Source organism: Asterias amurensis, chromosome 1, assembly GCF_032118995.1.
Source record: "Asterias amurensis chromosome 1, ASM3211899v1".
In the NCBI taxonomy this organism is placed as follows: domain Eukaryota; kingdom Metazoa; phylum Echinodermata; class Asteroidea; order Forcipulatida; family Asteriidae; genus Asterias; species Asterias amurensis.
In genome coordinates, this window is record NC_092648.1 from 36440571 (window position 1) to 36462187 (window position 21617).

Below are 21617 nucleotides of genomic sequence, written 5' to 3' on the forward strand. Positions count from 1 at the left end.
ACTGGCCAGAGTCAGTAACCCACAGTGCTAGAAGTAACCACTGGACCACTGGCCAGAGTCAGTAACCCACACTGCTAGAAATAACCACTGGACCACTGGCCAGAGTCAGTAACCCACAGTGCTAGAAATAACCACTGGACCACTGGCCAGAGTCAGTATCCCACAGTGCTAGAAGTAACCACTGGACCACTGGCCAGAGTCGGTAACCCACACTGCTAGAAATAACCACTGGACCACTGGCCAGAGTCAGTAACCCACAGTGCTAGAAATACCCACTGGACCACTGGCCAGAGTCAGTAACCCACAATGCTAGAAATAACCACCGGACCACTGGCCAGAGTCAGTAACCCACAGTGCTAGAAGTAACCACTGGACCACTGGCCAGAGTCAGTAACCCACAGTGCTAGAAATAACCACCGGACCACTGGTCAGAGTCAGTAACCCACAGTGCTAGAAAAACACACTGGACCACTGACCAGAGTCAGTAACCCACACTGCTAGAAATAGCCATTGGACCACTGGCCAGAGTCAGTAACCCACACTGCTAGAAATAGCCATTGGACCACTGGCCAGAGTCAGTAACCCACAGTGCTAGAAATAACCACTGGACCACTGGCCAGAGTCAGTACCCCACAGTGCTAGAAGTAACCACTGGACCACTGGCCAGAGTCAGTAACCCACAGCGCTAGAAATACTCACTGGACCACTGGTCAGAGTCAGTAACCCACAGTGCTAGAAATACACACTGGACTACTGGTCAGAGTCAGTAACCCACAGTGCTAGAAATACACACTGGAGCACTGACCAGAGTCAGTAACCCACAGTGCTAGAAATAGCCATTGGACCACTGGCTAGAGTCAGTAACCCACACTGCTAGAAATAGCCACTGGACCACTGGCCAGAGTCAGTAACCCACAGTGCTAGAAATAACCACTGGACCACTGGCCAGAGTCAGTACTCCACAGTGCTAGAAATAGCCATTGGACCACTGGCCAGAGTCAGTAACCCACACTGCTAGAAATAGCCATTGGACCACTGGCCAGAGTCAGTAACCCACAGTGCTAGAAATAACCACTGGACCACTGGCCAGAGTCAGTACCCCACAGTGCTAGAAATAGCCATTGGACCACTGGTCAGAGTCTGTAACCCACAGTGCTAGAAATAGCCATTGGACCACTGGTCAGAGTCTGTAACCCACAGTGCTAGAAATACACCCTGGACTACTGGTCAGTGACCCACAGTGCTATAAAAGTTTCTAACCATTATGTAAAAAAATGGTAACTGCCAAAAAGCAACGTCTTATCGCTTTGAATAAAAAAATCATAATGTTAATTTGTTTATACTTTTCTCCAATGCTCAAGTTTCCATGAAACGATCTGAAACCATCTAACCCTTTATTCTTGGTATAATAATAAAGAGAAAATAAAAAATTACACAAACAGGCTATAGTTGAAGTGAAACCTTAAGACATGGTAGCCAGTTCTCAAATTGTTCTTTTTTAGGTTGAACCACCATGTGTGATCTTGCAGGCACACACATCCCATACAAGTCACTGTCGGTACAAACTGACGACAGTCTTCACACGAATCACAGATCACACAACGATCGCCGTGCCAATTGTTACAGCGTGTATGCATTCATGATGAAGCTGCACATCGCATGCAACACACAGACCACACGAGGGCTATCGCAATTGTTTTCTCCATGATGTGTGCTGCACATTTGTTACCATGCCAGTCACCAGTGTACGGGTTGAAGATTTCCATTGACGTCAGTAGTTGTGGCCATAACATCTCCACAGGGCCCTTACGCAGCTTACAAAGAGCTGGGCATCCACCAAGTTGTTCAGGACCCTGGACAAAGAAAGATGTTTTCGCCATCTTTAGTGTGATACAGTGAAACACAACCTTGATGGGCCTTTACACATTGTGGCTATTGATATAATATTCTATAACAACAATCTTTGGTGTATAATGATGGGGCCATTTTTGAAACAATGTTTGCAAAATTAAAGAGTATTCGTTGGAGCTTGTTGTTATCAACTTTAAAGGTAAAAACATGATGCAGTTTGTACAGTAATTATCATAGTTTGTTTTGGTAAATCTGTAAAAATATAAAAACAATTTAAACAAAACCATCACGTTATTTTGTAAGAATTGCAAATGTTGTGGGTTCGAATCCCACCCTTGTAAAATTGCCTGTGATTTTTTTCACAGAACTTGGGAAAGTACTGGGTGTACAGTGTTAACACACGTCTGTGTATTGATATTTGACCAAAATGAACATTCGTGTGCTAGTGGATAATTGAAGAAATAACAAGATACAAAATTACAAAATCCAGATGAAGGTTTTTTGCACAGTGGGCAGACTAGCTCAATAATTTGTTTTATAAAAGTTCACTTTCAAAAAGCATCGCAATTGACAGCTGCCATCATTGCTAACTTCAAAGTGATTGCAATTTCTATCAAGTGGGGGGGGGGGTGTCACAAATCAATCAAGCACATGATATGTAATGCCACTATACTGTTGTGATTGGCCTTAACTGATACTGTTCTAGCGGTAATCAAAAAAGATGGACGTAGATTACAACGCGTGTTCGTTGCGTTAAAGTAATTTTTTCCACAACCCGCTGGAGCTGTCACATTCCTCTGCATTACGTAAACTGAGTAGACTGTTTTTTTTCCTGGCTGTCTTTCACTTTGCAGAGCACAAATTAAATCACCTTGGATACATTTAAAAGCAAAAATACAGCGCAGCAGAACACCTTAACAAATATTGAGCTCCAATTTTGTTTGTTTTGCTTAAAAGCACTGGACACGATTGGTAATTACTCAAACTATTAGAATAAAAACTTACTTGGTAATGAGCAACAAAGAGCTGTTGATTATATGAAACATTGTGATAAATAACTCTGCTGAAGTAACGTAGTTTTTTGAGAAAGAGGTAATTGCTCACTAGAATATTTGAATCTGAGAAAGACTTCAAGCCTGAAGTATGAAGTATTATTTCTTGCAATTCGTAGACCAAGTGGGCACGAATTTGATGACCAAACCGGCACAAATGACTGTTAGGATACGACAAATGAGAGTACTGGTCTTAGACAATTACCAAGATATCCAGTACCTTTAAATTACCTTTTGAGGTTTGGACGTATATTTTACACTCACTGTTTGTTTAAGACAAGTCCACTTGTACATTGGAATTATGAAGACAAAAGTCACATTTACAATAAAAACATTATAAAATTACTGAAATCCACACTTAAGGAACACGTTGCCTTGGATCGGTCGAGTTGGTCTTTAAAAAGCAGTTGTTACGGTTTGTTAAAAAGGTCATAATAATTAGAAAGATATTTTAAAAGTAGAATATAATGATCCACACAAGTCTCACTCGAAATTGCGTGGTTTTCCTTTTACCTCGTCGATTAACACGGTCAGCCATTTATGGGAGTCAAATTTTTGACCCCCATAAATGGCCGACCTTGTTAGTTCGCAAAGTAAAAGGAAAACCACACAATTTTGAGGCAAACCTGTGTGGATCAATGTTTTAAAACATGTTTCTAACCATATGCTTTTTATAACAAACGGTTACAAATGCTTTTCAAAGACCAACTCGACCGATCCAAGGCAACGTGTTCCTTTAAATACCTTCAAAACAATTGTTATGCCCAATTACCATGAAAATTGTATACAACTTTGTTGCACGGACACTCCTCACGATTTTAGACTGGTCAAAAGGTTTGTTGCAAGCCTGTATTGTGTGCAATCAATGGGGAATAACATCATAATGCAACAAAAGATATGGCTAAGAAATGTATCTTTTTAATTACTTTTTGGACAAACTTTAAATTGTTCCAGTTTATTTAGACAGAAGTAAAGCACCTTTTGTATATGCTAATTCACCAAACGCAACGCAATATGTTGTATTTTCCTTGGTTATTAATTTGAGTTGTCTTTCTCAGTAATGCATTCTTGGATACTACCCTTATGTTGTCAGACATTTAGTTCATTCTTAAAATAGGAAAGGCATGGTTTCCTATCATCAAAGGGCACCTCTATAAAATTACTGCACAATTTCAAGGGGCACCAATGCAAAAATCACAGACATGGCGGCAATTGCCCATAAGGCCTGCATTCAGCTAAACATGTTGTATGATAGTCTAAAGACAAGAGGTGCCTTATGAACCTACTTAATATTTCTTAATACTTTGCCGCTAAGCAAATGTTAGCAGGATACCAGTCACAGATGGTATATGAGAGAGTGTATTGTTGCAGGTAACCCGATTGTTGTAAGCATTATCTTGTTCTTGGCTACTTGTTCTGTTACAGACAGAAACGTCAGTCACTATAAAAGCTTCATTCCGATGTTTCATTAAAAATCTCTTTGAGAGCTCAGTACTTCTGTTGAAACATTTTTGTCTTTCAAAGACAGATTCTTTAGTCTGCTGAAGTCTGCTCAGTGCATACTGCAAATATTTAGCTTTTGATGTTTTTAAAGATTGCTAACTATTTATTGTATCTTGAACTTTATTTACAGGTGGAAAAGCTAATCCAAAAGATGCAAGATGAGAAAAATGGCGTACCTGTACGGACCGTGAAAAGTTTCATGTCCAAAGTGCCAAGTGTCTTCACAGGTTAGTGTTCAAGATTAACACCATTAAACTCTTCTTCATGTTGGCATGGTTACTTGGCTTCAGCTACTCTGGCTAGATCTCAGTGCACTGTCAGTCAATATAGCAGCCAGAAGCCACAGCCAAGACTCACCAGCTTTTTCGGAAATCAGGGAAAAATCCTAACAATCACCACACAAACCATACTATTGAATGATGTTTCAATCTTTTAATGGTATGGCTAACAGGAATTAACTATTACCACCAGTTAAAGGCAGTGGACACTATTGGTAATTACTCAAAATAATTATTAGCATAAAACCTCATTTGATGACGAGTAATGGGGAGAGGTTGATGGTATAACACATTGTGAGAAACGGCTCCCTCTGAAGTGCCATAGTTTTCGAGAAAGAAGTAATTTTCCACGAATTTGATTTCGAGACCTCAAGTTTAGAAATTGAGGTCTCAAAATCAACCATCTAAATGCAAACAACTTTGCGTGACAAGGGTGTTTTCTTCTTTCATTATCATCTCGCAACTTTGGTGACCGATTGAGCTCAAATTTTCACAGGTTAGTTATTTTATGTGTATGTTGAGATACACCAACTGTGAAGGCTAGTCTTTGACAATTACCAATAGTGTCCACTGCCTTTAAGTTACAGGTGCAACTGTTAATTCATCTCTTAAAGGCACTCAACACTAGCGCTTATTACTCAAAATAATTGTTACCATAAAACCTTACTTGGTAACGATCAATGGAGAGCTGTTGATAATATAAAACATTGTGAGAAACGGCTCCCATTAATGTAAAGTAATTTTCCAGAAAGAAGTAATTTGCCACTTCGTGTAACAAGGGTGTTTTTTCTTCCATTATTATCTCGCAACTTTTGACAACCAATTGAGTTCAAATTTTCACAGGTTCGTTATTTTGTGCATATTGTATTTTGTGCTTTTTTAGATACACCAAGTGAGAAGACTGGTCTTTGACAATTACCAAAGGTGTCCAGTGTCTTTAAAGGGTTTTTGCACCTTTTGTAGATAAAGCTTTTGGCCAAGACTTGAATCTCTACTCACTTTGAATGAAGATGTTATAATAATAATGATATCAAAGTATTATACAGCGCCCCTATAGCTACCAACAAGGTTCTCAAGGCTGTTAGCATTCTATTATCATTATCTTTATTCCGTGTAAGTTTAGCATAAATCTGTGGATTTGTGTGTTTTGTGTCATACAAAAAGGACCCTAACCCTATAAAGGGACATGTTGTATTGAAATGAAAATGGTTGGAAAGATGTTTTCAAAGTAGAATACAAGTATTTTTACATTTATGGGTAAAAACCAAAATTAATATTTTACACCCCTCGAAATTGTGTGGTTTTCCTTTTACTTCAGTTGCTAACACAGCCTGCTATTTTGTGGTGGAGTCAATACAAAATGGCAGACTGTGTTCGTTCGGAATAAATGTGATTTGATATGATTTTGATTTCTGCTTTGTGTACACAGGTGCTGATTTAGTTCAATGGCTGATGAGGATACTAGATGTAGACCAGGGTAAGTACATTCATCTTTAAAGGCAGTGGACACTATTGGTAATTACTCAAAATAATTTTCTTGGTGACGAGTAACGGGGAGAGGTTGATGGTATAAAATATTGTGAGAAATGGCACCCTCTGAAGTGACGTAGTTTTCGAGAAAGAAGTAATTTTCCATGAATTTCCATTGATTTTGAGACCTCAGGTTTAGAACTTGAGGTCTCGTATCAACCATCTAAATGCACACAACTTCGTGTGACAAGGGTGGTTTTTTCTTTCATTATTATCTCGCAAGTTCAATGACCGATTTAGCTCAAATTTTCACACTAGGTTTTTTATTTTATGCATATGTTGAGATACACCAACTGTGAAGGCTAGTCTTTGACAATAACCAATAGTGTCCACTGCCTTTAATGTTAAAGTTAATTGAGTTTTTGTTAAATGTGAATGTTATTTTGTGAATTAGTGAGTTAGAGATATTTCCCAGTGGGAGACACAAGGAGATGAATTGAACATGTTGAACTTGGTGGCCTGTCTGGATCCTGCTAGATGTACCTTTTCCCGTCTATCCACTCACAGAGGTACACACATTACATTAATCACAAACAAACATTGTGCACATTAAAGGAACACATTACCTTGGATCGGACGAGTTGGTCTTTAAAAAGCGTTTGTAACCGTTTGTTATAAAATGCATCTATGGGTAGAAAGATGTAGAATAAAAGTAGAATACAATAATCTACACAAATATGCCTCGAAATTGTGTGGTTTTCCTTGCACCTCGTTGACTAACGCGGTCGGCCATTAATTATGGGAGTCAAATTTTTTACTCCCATAAATGGCCGACCGTGTTAGTTTGCAAAGTAAAAGGAAAACCACGCAATTTTGAGGCAAAGTTGTGCGAATCTTTGTATTCTACTTTTAAAACATCTTTCTAACCAATGCATTTTATAGTAAACAGTTACAAACGCTTTTTATAGACCAACTCGTCCGATCCAAGGCACCGTGTTCCTTTAATGTGCACAATGTTTGTTCGTGATTAATGTAATGTGTGCATTATAGCAGCAGCAATCAATCAAAAGTACAGTCAACTGCTGGGCCAAATTTCATGGCTCTGTATACCACTGAATTCTGCGCTAACAATCACCATTCTCCACTTACTCAGAAGCACAGAATTTATACGCTAGCTGTGAAAGCGTAGAATGCCTAGTAACGTGGAGTACACACGCACATAAGCCAAAATTCCCTGCTAACTTGTGAAAAACGCTTGGCGTTTGCACGGAATTCCCTGCTTCCGTCAGCGCTAGTTCTTTGGTTACGGTAAGCAGAGACATGAAATTGGGCCCTGGTGGTGTGTAGCTGACAAACTACATCATTTCGTAGCCAACCAATCCAAATGCAGCAATTTAAAGCTTATGTCACTGCAAGTTTATCCACTAGTATCCTTGGGCCTTGCTGATAAAGACCAGTCTAGGTCACACATGTCAATAAATGTACCAAGTATAGTGCGGTAACACCATGTGTAAATCTACTTGCCAGGTAGAGTTTGTTCTTTAGTAAACTGTCTTGCTATATATTCTACTATCGCGGAGGAGATATTTCTGATTTTTTGAAAGGTGAAAAGTGTCCTACTTTTTTGACCACTACTTCATTATGTCTGTATTTTTTAGTGTTTTGTTTTGGAGCTTTTTATCAATGTTTTGACATGTAAATTGTCCATTTTTGTTTTTTTAATGGACAAATAAATTATTGAATTAATTAATTACCTGGGTGGAAGGTAGAAAATCTGCCAGGACTTCTACTTTAGTTTATAGGATCGTTTTGAACCGCACTACTGCGAAAGGAGTTCTTAATTGGTCGCAAAATTTCGACTAGCTTGCTCTAGTCATCGTCAGGAGACTAAGTTTTTATTGCCATTGATTTTCAGAGTCATTACCAAACGTATAGAGACCCTTTAACAAAATAAAATGTGTGGCACAAGAATACGTCTTTGCTGATTGGGAGGTTGCAATGCGAATGCTTGTCTCTAAACCATGCCACATAGCAACACCGGATGTAGTCTGAGTCTGAGGAATTCAAATTGAGCATTCACTAGTAACCAGGGAAGTCACTGTGCCAGACATCATTTACAGTTAACTCGCAAATGGCTTATTCATGCAGGCAACGTGAGGGTAATTAATTGCAAAGCATGCATTGGTAAAGGAACATTTTGGTTACACAAATACACAGTTTTTTTCAAGCAATATCGTCCAATACAAACAAAACAAAATAACATGTAAAAATCAAATTGCCCCAGTCATTTCTTCTTTGTGCTTGCATGTATGTGAATTCTCATGAGAAGGATGGCATTTGCGTGTATTGGAAGCTCATTCTCATGTTAGTCTCTAGAAGAAAAACAAAACTCAATGAGGAAATTTCCACCAAAGGGTGTCACAGACTATAGTGCTAATGTTAGGGGTATTAGCCCATTTGCACAACTCCTACATAATAGTTGGAAGTTTATTTTTGTTCTCTTTTCTCTGGTTTTTGTGTGATTTATTATAATAGAAACAAAGAGAAAATATAATGAGCGGTTTCAAACCGAATGCAGAAAATAGTTAATGGCCTGACGTTTAGACCATAGCAGAGTCTTTCTTGAAGGCTAAATGACAGCAAACGCAAACATCTATAGTGATAATAGCGATGCAGGTGAAAAATAGTAGCCCTAAATCGCAGGTCTCTCAGTTAGAGGTTTTGTCACAGGCACTCTCTACCGAGTACCATGATTATCGATTGTGAATAAAAACCATCACCAAAACAACTTACAAATAACTTTGACCTTAAAACTGAATGTTTATCTTTGGATTGGTATCAGTTGACAAACATATCCCTATCAGTTTGGCCCTTTCCTCTCGTTCATCTTGGTTTCATTCAAGTGGTAGATTACATGTAGGGTAGCTCTAGCTGTACTGAGTTTAATCCACGGTCACAGTGCTGTCATTTTATATGACCCAGTTTTGTTGTGGTCCAGAGTACATGTACTTGATTATGGTATACGTTGCTGAAATAAATACTATGTTTTTTGGGTTTAAAGATGGGTGGTAAAGAGAGGTCCCAAGGTCAACTTCAGATTTGTGATTCACCCATGTTCCAGTATAGGAGTGCTTCATGAAATGGAATTGACCTTGAACCTGCTCTTTAACGCCAGGCGTGTTGTGGGCTAGTGGTTATGAGCAACGCACTCAAACTCAAACTCAGCAGAGTGTGGGTTCAAGTCCATGTTGTGACGACGGTGTCCTTATAAGCAAGACACTTAACCACGATGCTTCGTCCTTCAGGTGGGACATAAAGCTGTTGGTCCTGTGTGTTGTGTAACACACGTTAAAGAACCCAGTGCACTTATCGAAAAAGAGGAGGGGTTCCCCCGGTGTTCCTGGTTTGATTGGCTGCACATTGCGGCACAAACCACAGCATGGTGCTTTTAAAGGAGTAGGTCCCAAACATGTAATTCAAATTTAGTACCATATACCATGCAGGAAAATACTGAATGTTGAAAGGCCGTGAGCGATGCTTAGTGACAGCATTCTTCCTCCATGGTGACGGATATGAGCCCTATATAAGAAGCCACTACTATCTTTTAGTCCTTATAAAAGTTGGAATAAAGTATCTAACCTCTAGGGAGACCTCCAACATAGGGCTAATTAGTTCAGTTGATAGAGTGCCAGCCTGAGGTCATTGGTTCAAATCCTGCTTAAGTGAATTTATCTTTGTTCAACCCCAAATGTTTTAATGTTTTCATTTGATGCTATTGGTCTAGTGTTTAAGAGATCAATTATAGAACGATTGGAGTTGTAGGTTCGAATCCCACTCAAGTAGAATGCTGTGTATTTTTCCCCAGCAGGACTCAGCAAAGCACTGCTTATATACATGTAGAGTGCTCATCACAAATCAGTCTTGGCTAAAAACCAAAATCTTATTATTTACTCTGACACAAGTATTATTCAGATTTTTTTTTATAATCCCATCATTTTTTGTAAAGTTTTCACAATGTAATATGTCTCAAACTTTGGTGTTATTTTTAAGTATAAAGTTTATTTTGTTGAGAGTTTTTTTTTGTGAGTCATACTAATTTTTATGAAATCATCCGGCTGAAAAAGACTCTCTCAAAAGAAGAAAAAGATAAGGTCCTGCCAATGCAGTAGCTACATGTAGATTGTTGTAAATGCGAGGTTGAAGATGAGGCATTTGATAAAACAAGAGACACTTCAACTGATATGCAAAAAGATCCAGCGCCAAATCGATTGGTACCCTCCCACGTACACACCGCAGCGGCTTGCCCCCTCTCTCCTCTCACAGATCCTGGCCTGGCTAGAAGTGGGTCAGTACGCTATCTAGTAGTGCCATCAGCGACACCCCAAGTACAGGGAGATGTTATACAGTGATCGTAGGAAACTGCCTGCCATATAGTGCCTCTCTCTCACTGGCTGCCGTCCGCCGTCGCCGCAGCGTTTTATGTATATTGTGTAACGGATCCTTAAAGGCACTGGACCATTACTCAAAATAATTGTTAGCATAAAAAATTACCTGGTAACGAGCAATGCAGAGCTGTTGCTAGTAAGTATAAAACATTGTGAAAATGGCGCCCTCTGGAGTAACATAGTTATTGAAAAAGAGGTAATTTCTCACTCAAATATTAAAAGACTTCAGGTCTGAAGCCTTTTTTAGGCATCTGAAAGCACACAAATTCGTGCAGCAAAGGTGTTTTTTCTTTTATTATTTGTGTTGCAACTTCTATGACCAACAGAGCCCAAATTTTCACAGATTTGTTATTTAATGCAAATGTTCGGATACACCAAGTACAAAAGTAAGAATACTTGTCTTTGACAATTATACCAAAGGTGTCAAGGCGCCTTTAACCGGTGTACTGCATATAAATAAAGTAGGGATGCGAGACATTGCCGCCGTGTACCAGCATCCCTTCTGCAGTTGATGAGTCTTACATAGTGAAATCAGGGACGAGTGTGTGTGCCAATGTTGAATGCCGCTGATCGGGTTACCACGTAATCTGAACTTTGGGTTACTTTGACCGGGAAAAAAGAAGAAAATCTTGCACAGAAGAATATTGATTGGCTTACCTATGTGTACTACTACTACAGAATGCTTTATGTCTGGATAAATAAATAATACTTGCGTTTAAACCGCTCATGAGCATCAGTCATTAAACGGTATATTATATTTCGTTCCAAAACAAATTCAGGCATTGTTTTGAAAACTTGTTATTCTGACACACTAGTAAATTTCCTATTCTTGTACAGCGCTTTGATCTTTTTCATTTATTGTTGTAATTATTTAGTAGATGAAAATTTGCATCGGGGATAAAGAGTATTAATTTTAATTTCGTGGGTCAGGGGTTCGAATCCCACCCGAGTAATATGCCTACGTGATTTTGTTTTCACAGAGCTTGGGTAGGTACTGAGTATACAGTGCTAACACACATCAATGTATTATGGGTAAAACCACAATTAATATGGTTGTAATGATTGTTTTTGTATGTTTTTTGAATGTCATTTTCCAAATGGACCAAAACTTGCGCAGTATTTGCACTCTATAAGTGCAATTTCAGCATTGTCGAAAAAAAAAATGAAAATGAAAAAAGCAAACTGATCTAAAATATTCCTTTGTCTGGATAGTCAATTTGAAATTCTGCACAAGGGAACATTGAAATTGGTTGTATTTTGTAGTATTCTATTTATTTTCTTTTGTAACACAAATTGGAAACTGTAGCAGAATGCAGAACTAATAGTGTTTTTTTCAGTATCTTTAGTCATGTTAATGCGTTAATGGATTGTCATAATCAGACAGTGCACAAACATACATCAAGTATTGTACATTGGGATCCCAGAACTCTTGCAAGTATCATGTCTTACGCTTAGTGCAGGTAGATCCTAACTCCATTACCTCAGGCATCTATGCTGTATGCAGTAATGTGCACACATGTAGGACATCTTTAACAAACATTCATAAATACCTCAGACAGTTTCGCTATTCCTATTGGTGTAGAGCGCGTCACTTGGGGGTGTTTAAACGGTTGATAATGACCAGCTGGAGCTCTGTTTATAACCGGTTGTAGTTGGATACTACGCGCTAGTCTTGGTGCAAGGCGTTTCTTGTTACGGGCACTGCGGGCAATGTCGGTGAGTTGGCCGCGCTGTGTGGGAAAGGAAAACGAGAACGTCTTGCATCAAGACTACAACGCGCACGAACGAATCCGGAAGCTGTCAGAAATAGGCATTTCAGTCATAACAGTGCAACACACGGAAGTACAGAGCTCAAGCACGTCTGAAACTGATAGTTTTTACACAGTTTCTTACTTTATTACGCCTTTTAACCAAAAAGGCGTTTATGAATGGGAATAAAAGAGTAGTGACTCATTCTTAAACGGCCGTTTAAAACCTTGCAGGGTTGTTGCCGTGTGATAAAGGCCCTCATCACACAGCAACAGCCCTGCTGGTTTTAAAACGGCCGTTAAAGAACTCGTCGCTACCCTTTTATTCACTTGTTGAATTGATGATGATGCAGGGGTGTGTTACTGAAAGCCTCTTTTAAAGGATTTGTCACCTAGTTTGTAATAGATAATAGTCATTAAAGCCATTGGACCCTTTCGGTACAGAAAAAAACCAAAAGTTCACAGATTTACAAATAATTTGCAGGGTTTACAGAAGGTAATGGTGAAAGACTTCTCTTGAAATATTATTCCATGAAATGCTTTACTTTTTGAGAAAACAGTAAAACAATATCAATTCTCGTTACGGATTTGTTTTAAACATATGTCATGACACGGCGAAACGCGCGGATACAAGGGTGGGTTTTCCCATTATTTTCTCCCGACTCCGATGACCGATTCAGCCCAAATTTTCACAGGTTTGTTATTTGATATAGAAGTTGTGATATACACAAAGTGTGGGCCTTGGACAATACTGTTTACCGAAAGGGTCCAATGGCTTTAACAGATTATTATTATTATATTGCACTTTGTACATACAAACTATCAAAGGTGCGTAATCTGTTTTAAAATGTGCAGAATAGGAGAAAGAGATTTATAAGAAAAATGACTGGTCACCAGGCAAGTGCCCAACCACAGTATGGGGATATGTCTGTCCTGCCAACATGGAACTAATAGTTACTCATTGCATAGGCCTAACCCTGCAGGAATCAGTAGAGCTTTGATCTTTTCGGGAGACAGACACCTCTAACCCTACCTACAGAATATATAAACTAACAGGCAACCAGTAGACAGAGAAGAAATAAAAAGACGACACAAAGAACAATCCCATAAGGATCTGGGTACTTTTTTTGTAAGACACAAAACACAATATCCACAGATTTACTTTAAACTCACACAGTTTGAAGATAATGATGGTAAAATGCTTCCCTTAGAATATTGCTGAGGTGGTGTAGTTTTTGAGAAATGAGTAAAACAAGTTGCAAAAATAATTGATGTCTCAGTGAGACGAAAAATTGTTTTAGCATGTATCACTTATTTTCGTGACATTGTTTAAACCATGCTTTTAAGCCGCCATCCCATTCTACATACATGTACAAACTACAGGTACTGTAGTTTAACTCTTCATGCATATTTCTTGTTAAAAATTAACACTAAATGTAAGTATTCCGACCCGGGGTATCTCTAACAGGGATTAACCCAGGTGGAAACAGCTATTATTGATATCTGAACCAAATATTCCCAGGAATTACCCAGGAAATTTGTCCAATGTGAATTGAACATGTTCAATTAGTTCCATTCATCCTGTAGCATCAACCTTGAATTTTCTATACTTATTGGCCATTAGTATTGCAGTTATTTCCTACCAGTATATTACACTCCTAAATCTTACTGCTTCATCAGTGCAAACATGCACACATTATGAAAGCCAATAATAGTATGGAAGTGTCGTGGCCAAGGGGTTAAGAGCACCGAGTTCAAACTCTGGTGTGTCTGATCAGCAGAGTGTGGGTTCGAGCCCAAGTTGTGACATTTATGTCTTAAAGCAAGACACTTCACCATTGCTTCTTTCTTCGGATGGGACATTAAGCTGTTGTTTCCATGTGTTATGTATTGCAGATAAAAGAACCCAGTGCACTTATTGAAAATAGAAGGGTTCGCCCCGGTGTTTCTGGTCTGATCGGCAGCAAATTGCGCCACAGCACCTTGTAAGACATTACATGGTGCTATCAGAATTAGGTCTCATAATTCAAACGTAGTGCAACATCTTGCAGGAAATATTGTATGTTACAGCGCCAGGAGCGTCACTGAGTGACGGACATGTGCGCTATATAAAAAGCCACAATTATTATGTTGGGATCCTTGTCCCATGTTGTTCAAACTATATTGACCTTGTATGCGAAACCCCATCATTTGGTTTTTAAAGCGTTCATTTTCGTGGCTGTAAGCAGGCCTGGAATTGCCGGCCATGGTCTTCAGTGCCCCATGTCTTTGCCCCGGTGTCTCTTCAAAAGTTTCCCATAGACTTTATGATTTTCCAATACATGTTCCTTTTGCAAAATATCAAATTGGCCTTGCCCTTTCCCAGATGAAATTCCAGGTCTGTGCAACCAATAACTGTTTTGGTTAATGGCCAGTGATCAACCAATGGCAAGTTCAACCGAATTGAATTGAATTGAATTGAATTAGTTATGGCTGCACGGAAATGCACCCAACATAGCCCTTGTAAGTGTTTCGGTGTGATTCAGAACATTATATCTCCCTTAGGATTTCCAGCTCCAAAGTCAGAAGTATTCTCTAACTCAGACCATTGGTAAATCACTGACGTCAATGCATGAAAATCTTGTCTGCATAACACGTATAATTTAACTATTGTCAGCAAATTTAATTCTTATCCGGACAATTTTCTTTTTCCTCCATCTATCTCTGAGACAAAGAATCCAGTCTTTTGAATTCACCAATTACACATGGTTGATGGGCAGGTGTATTATCCCCTTGGAATTTTTTATGTTAGATCATCCATCACTAAGTCCTCCACAATGTACATGTACATGTGCTATGTACTTAACGCACTTTGCAAAAGAGATTTTTTTTGGGTGATGCCAGCATCTTTGAGAAATCAGATTTGACAAATTTTTAATTGACGCATGCTGTGTATCCGGATGACCTTCTGATTAGTGTCCTCATTGGTGACCTTGAGGCGGGCTTCCATTCATTCTATTGTTTTCCTGCGAGGCGAACGACCTGCGACGCCATGGATTTTTATTACCCAAACTCCTTCAACTGAGGTTATCAGCAGTGATGCAAACGCAAAAGGGAAGAAATAAATAATGAAAAGAAAAAAAAATCGTTATTGTCAAATTTATGATGCCTAAGGCATGAATGGAACTTAAGCTATAAGATCATCATCATAAATATTCCACTAGGATGCGGAAGCATGCAGGTAGCTTAGGTGAACGTACATCCGTCCTTGTTGCGATGGATGACTGGCTGTTACTCAGTTAAACATCTGCAGTAACTAATTAATCCTGTCCTAGGATGTAGCTTAGGGCAGGCCGGAATAACGCAGGGATAATTTGGGGGGAAATAATCGAATGTTAATAATTCATTGGTCTAATAAGAATATTTTACTTTGTTGAGTTTTTTAGTGGAAAGGTATGTTTTGTATCTGTGTGTATTTATTGAGAAAGTAAACAGTCATTTTTAAAACGTAAAGTCTTTCTGTGACGTCCCATTATTGAGGAAATCGCAGATTGTTATTTTTGGGATCTTCATGTAACATGATAGTATCCTGTAGTTTCTTTCGTAACCCCCGCTTTGTTATAACTTGTTTTCACTTTTGTGTACCGAACACTGTGTACTATGTGCTGAGCATAATACACATCGGTGTAAGGGTTAAAAAAAAACTATATTCTTTATCCCGATGCAAAATTAACATCTATTAACTCATTGATATTGAAAGAGTTTCAAATAAAGAGGTAGAGCTGAAACCCCTCGGACAAACTTGTGATGCACCGATAGTACACCTTTAATTAAAGTGTTTGGGTACTTTTGTACGAAACGAAACACAAACTTCCACATATAAACATTAACTTACACGGCTTAAAGATAATGATGGTAAGAAGTTTCCCTTTAGGTGCTGAGGTGCTGTAGTTTTTGAGAAATGAGTTAAACATTTTCCCGAAAATATTTTTTTGTCTTTTACAGTGAGACGAAAATTACGGTGGCATGTACATGTACAACCGATTAAACGCGACTGTCTTTAAGACATTATTGCTCTGTGATTTTAACCCTTTTTTCCTCAAAAACTTAACGACTAATGAAGTTGAAACTTCTAGAGGTAAATTATAGCACATAAGTCTTTATTCACAGTAAGTAGGGATTTAGGTCATGGCCAAAACTTGATCTAAAACAGGTATCAAACCCTTTAAAACAACTCCTAAACGCCTGTGATGTAATACACCTTCAATCATGCAATCAGACTTAACTTAAAAGCAAAACTGTAGGTTTTGCTTTTTCAAAGAAAGATTTCTACTACCTTGTACCTGTGAATCTTGCTCGCGTTTGAGCCTGCCCCCCTCCCCCACCCCCTATACCCATTATTTTGGGTAATTACCAATAGTTTCCACTGTTTTTAATGCACAGTGTTTTGAATCAGACTTCATAGGAGGAGAAATTGTTGGATAAAAAAAACAGACTGCTTTACTGCTTTTAGTTTCTGTCTCTTTAGTTTCATTTTTCATCTTTTCCCTTACTACAGTTCGATTACAATGTTTTGTAGCAAGTAGGGACCTTTCCCAGTACATGTGAGAGTTCTTGTATTGATGCACAAGCTACTGTCGGTACAGTATTTAAAAGCATACTACACAGAGTGCTATACATCGAGCAAACACACACACACATGAAAGCAGAACAGCTAACAATCTTGCATCAGACTGTACACATCCACATTCAGATGCATACGTAATATGCCCAGGTTTGTGAACCTGGGAAAATGGGATACCAGCTGACGAGTGAGTCACTCTTTACAGCCGGCGATGTTGCATAAATGCCAACTCACAGGGATATCAAACGAGGGGTGATGGTTGTACATTAACACGTCGTGGTGTATGGTAATTTCTCATAGGAGATTAAATTCCCAGGTCTTGTAAAAACTGATTCATAGGTTGACAAATTTTGTAAAGGGAGGGGGGGGGGGGGATCGGGAAGGGGGTCAGAAAGAAATAGACTGGAGATGGAAAGAAGGGTCTCCAAGAAAAGAATCCGCTTTCCTTTTTTCATTGCCATGTTTAGGATCCTCGTTCAAATTGTCTGTGAATCCCATGAAGCTATGCCATATATGAAAATCATCTACATGTATTTTTAGATGATCTTTCTGTGAAGGGAACTCGGCAAACTCCCACAAGGGGATATAAACACCAAGCTGGCATCAACCAATCTCTCTCATACAAACATTGGTTTAACGTCTATGATTATGAATTGCAAACATCAAGAAATTGTAATTCAGTAACTATATGTATTCTAGTCATTGTGAAATCAGCGGTTAGCTGGGGGATTTGAACCCACAACCTTGTGATTGCTAGTCCTATGTACATTCTAACCACTTGACCACGGTAACATCTATAGTAACAGTTGCAGGTTGCTGTGGGGCATGTTCTTTCTGAAGTATTATTATTTATAAGTAATGTAGAATTTAGTATGTTATCGAAAAGAGACTAATGTAATTTCTTTTTAATGACCTTTCAGGAAAAATGTAATATGTGTATTGCTTAGCCAAGTGTATTTGTATACGTCTGCTAGGTTATCGGAAATCAATGTTTCAAATAATTAGTTGAAGGCAGTGATTTTCTTGATTACAAGTAATGGGGAGAGGATAATATACAAATATTGACTGCTTCGAGTGCTATGGTTAAAACTACGACTTCCGATTTATCATCTTTGTACACGTTACTTTTGTAGGCGCGTTTCAGATACACAGATGCACAACTGATTGGGTTCGAGGTGGGTAAAAAGACGTCTGGGTACTGCACGCTGTGTGATAGTCGTCAGACTATCAAACGGCAAATGATGCACTATTACACAGCAAATGATACACTGTCACACAGCCGCCGTCTAGTAAAACTAAGACATATCATGTGACGCGCTCTAAACCAATGAAAAGGCAGAATATTTGTACGGGGTGTTATAATATAAAACATTGTGAGAAACAGCTCCCTCTGAAGTGACGTAGTTTTCGAGAAAGAAGTAAATTGGTCCCAGATTGAAGGAGAGTTGTGCAGCGCCCTGTAAGGGAGTATCCAGAAAGTCAATTGCCAAGGGTCGATGTTTGGGGTGCCAGCGGGGGGTTGGCCACAGATATAGTGTGACATCATATTAGTAGGCTTACATTAGTTTTGTTGAAAGAGCGGGAGGGGGGTGGGGGGCTGGCAATCATCCCATGGGAACTAAGTTTCCCTGACAAGCTGTCATCGTTTAGAAAAATGACAGTTCACAAATAACATTTCCTAACACTCCTCCAATTTTATATTGAAATGAGGGAGGCTCTTTTAGCACTCACAGTAAAAGTGTTATGAATGTCCATAGGTGCAGTTAGACACGTGTCAATCGCTCTGTGTGTGTGTTCAGAGAGGGGGGGGGGAATGGTGTGTCACTCTTAGTAAATGTTTGCTTCAAGACTTGTTGGGAAAAATTTAATTCAATCCAAGTAGTAAATGTATTTGATCTGATAACTGAGGTGTATGTGTTTTAACATGGGTACTAGAAACCGTTGGATTCTTTAAGTAGGTCAGTTGTTTCAAGAGTTGACCACCTCAAGTCAAGCGACACTAAAAACTCCGGCGTTGGACTTCATCTTTATTAGATCTGGCTGGGGGGTGTAATTTATGTTTAGCTTTCTCGTCTTTGCGACTGATATTCCGTGGGTCAGTTGTCAGGAAATTCCCCCCCTCGTCAGAGTCCCATAAGACAACGCCAGATTTCCCTGGAGAGGTTTCACAAACGGTTTATTTTATTTATTTTAGAGAAGGCCAAATGCGCTCTGCGGTTGGCAGTGACCCTCGATCTATATACTGATACCGTGTGGATCATGTCCTGTGTGGTGTCATATATTACCACCGTGTATTACTCCTGACAGGGCCTATGAACTTACCTCCAGGGGCCGTGTGGTTTACAATATAGTGCGCCCTCTATATTATTATAATTATAATAATAATAATAGCAATAACTTACAACGCGCACATATCCTCCAATAGAGTGTCCAAGTTGCCTTCAATAACACAACAACTTTCAAAAACTTACAATGTTATACATGATGGAAAAAGATGATCCATTTACAATGAGCTAGAAAAGGCCTGATACATCAAATGCATTTACCAAGGAGAGGCCATTTCCCCTAAAAGTGGTTGACTAAAAAAACAACTCAGCGGCGCAGATTGGGACAGTAAATGGCTACCAAGAATCAGGAAAAAGCTCACCAGCCTCGCGAAACAACTACCAACTTCTCAGATTGTGTATTCCTATTGAGGGTTATTCTTCCTGCGTCGACATATGAATAATATTCCCTTCCGGATTTCAAAACATGACCACCTTTTGAAATGAAAACTTTACAGTTTGTATTTTATTTGTATACATTAATTAAATACAATTAAAACAATCCGAAAGGTTTCAAAAACCAAAGGTATACATTGCCTTTAAACTTAGGAACATGACACATTCTCAGGGGTGGAAAATGGACAGATTTTGGTTTTTGTGTGACATTGACCGGTTTCCTGTCTGCTGAGTACCAACTGCACTGGTCTTCTGGTTTGTCATTAAGTCTCATAAGTGTCTTCAATAGAGCGACTGCAAGTGGTTGCACTTGTCTAGCCATCCTAGTCATGTCAAAATTCTTTACTCATAGCATGCTCACAGGCACAGATCAATTTAGATCAGTATTTAAAAATATTTACTGTGCCTTTGTGCGGTATTATTTTCTGAACTTTTTGGGGTTCCCATTTAGCCAAATACAATGCTAAACAATGACGGCAGCCTGTAAGCAGCATTTGTATAATTCCCAAAAGGAAACATACAACCCAGATCCTTACATTCCAGCCCAGATCCTTACAATCCAGATCCTTACTACCCAGATCCTAACCACCCAGATCCTTACAACCCAGATCCTTACAGCCCAGATCCTTACCACCCAGATCCTTACAACCCAGATCTTTACCACCCAGATCCTTACAAACCAGATCCTTACAACCCATATCCTTACAACCCAGATCCTTACAACCCAGATCCTTACAACCCAGATCCTTACAACCCAGATCCTTACAACCCAGATTCTTACAACCCAGATCCTTACCAAACTAAAAAATGTTTGCAGCTTTGACACATTGAGTTCGTAATGTAGCATTTTACAATTAAAAACACACATACAATCATTTATGTATAGGTTTAAAGAAATGAGGGGGGATTGTTATGGAATAAAAATAAAAAAAAAAAAGTCTCTGTCTTTGTCTAAATGTCTCATTTGATAATTAGGTCAAAGTTGAGTGTTTTGCCAGAGCCAGTAATTTTGTTTTCAAGTTACACTTAAGTTAGATCAAGTTGGACTCTTCTAGTGCTTACATGTACATCCGCCACAAAGAAATAAAAAAGTTGCATCCTGTGATGAGGTGATCCCCTTGCTCTCGCCATCCAAGTTGTATTAACATGGGTGTGATCCTGGCTACCCCAAACAAAGATAGGGAAAATAGAGAGACTGCTATCATTGGGTTATATAGCTCAGTGTAAACCAAAGATTAAATTCCCGCTCTAGTAAGTTTGTCTTTAAGTAGGATATGAAACTTTGCATGGTGGAGATAAGATATAGAAGAGTTTGCGGTAACACCATGTAATAACAATCTCTAAATGAGTTGGGGTGGTTCTGAAAAGAACCGTTGGGTTAACTCGACGTTTCGATCAGTATGCTCTGATCGTCTTCTGGAGAAATTTGTCTTTGTTCAACCCAAAATGATTTACAAAGAAATGAAGACAGGGAGTCCAGCCTGGACTACCCCTTGGGTAACTCATTTCCTGTTTGATGCAAATTCTTAAATGATGTATATTATTTTACTAAAAATCCTATATACATATATTTTTTGTCTACAGCCAATGCTATTCATCTTGGGTCACTACTAGCTGCCAACGGCTACTTCTTCCCCATCACGGATCACGTACTCACCCTCAAGGATGACAACACATTCTACAGGTTTCAAACGCCATACTTCTGGCCGTCGAACTGTTGGGAACCAGAAAATACAGACTATGGTAGGTCAAATCATGATGCTCGGTGAATAAAACTAGAAAGCTAACTGCTTGTCCAAGGTGTGGTATATGGAAACTCTTGTTGTGCAGTCGTGAAGGTGTGCAGTATTTTTATAAGGTGCGAGTAAAAGTACCCTCATCATCTTAAAGGGACACGATGCTTTGAATCGGTCAAGTTGGTCCATGGAAAAAACATTTGAAACCATT

At 39.0% G+C, this 21617-nt stretch overlaps 1 protein-coding gene across 4 annotated transcripts in view; it reads left to right on the top strand.

Annotated features, from left to right (window-relative positions):
• LOC139938594 (regulator of G-protein signaling 7-like) overlaps nucleotides 1–21617 on the top strand; it is a 163384-nt gene that overhangs the window by 40603 nt on the left and 101164 nt on the right. For all 4 annotated transcript variants that reach the window (XM_071934181.1, XM_071934191.1, XM_071934199.1 and 1 more), the window contains exons 3-5: nucleotides 4537–4633; nucleotides 6114–6161; nucleotides 21255–21413. In XM_071934181.1, the coding sequence (XP_071790282.1) occupies nucleotides 4537–4633; nucleotides 6114–6161; nucleotides 21255–21413 (304 nt within the window). The remainder of the gene's footprint in view (nucleotides 1–4536; nucleotides 4634–6113; nucleotides 6162–21254; nucleotides 21414–21617) is intronic.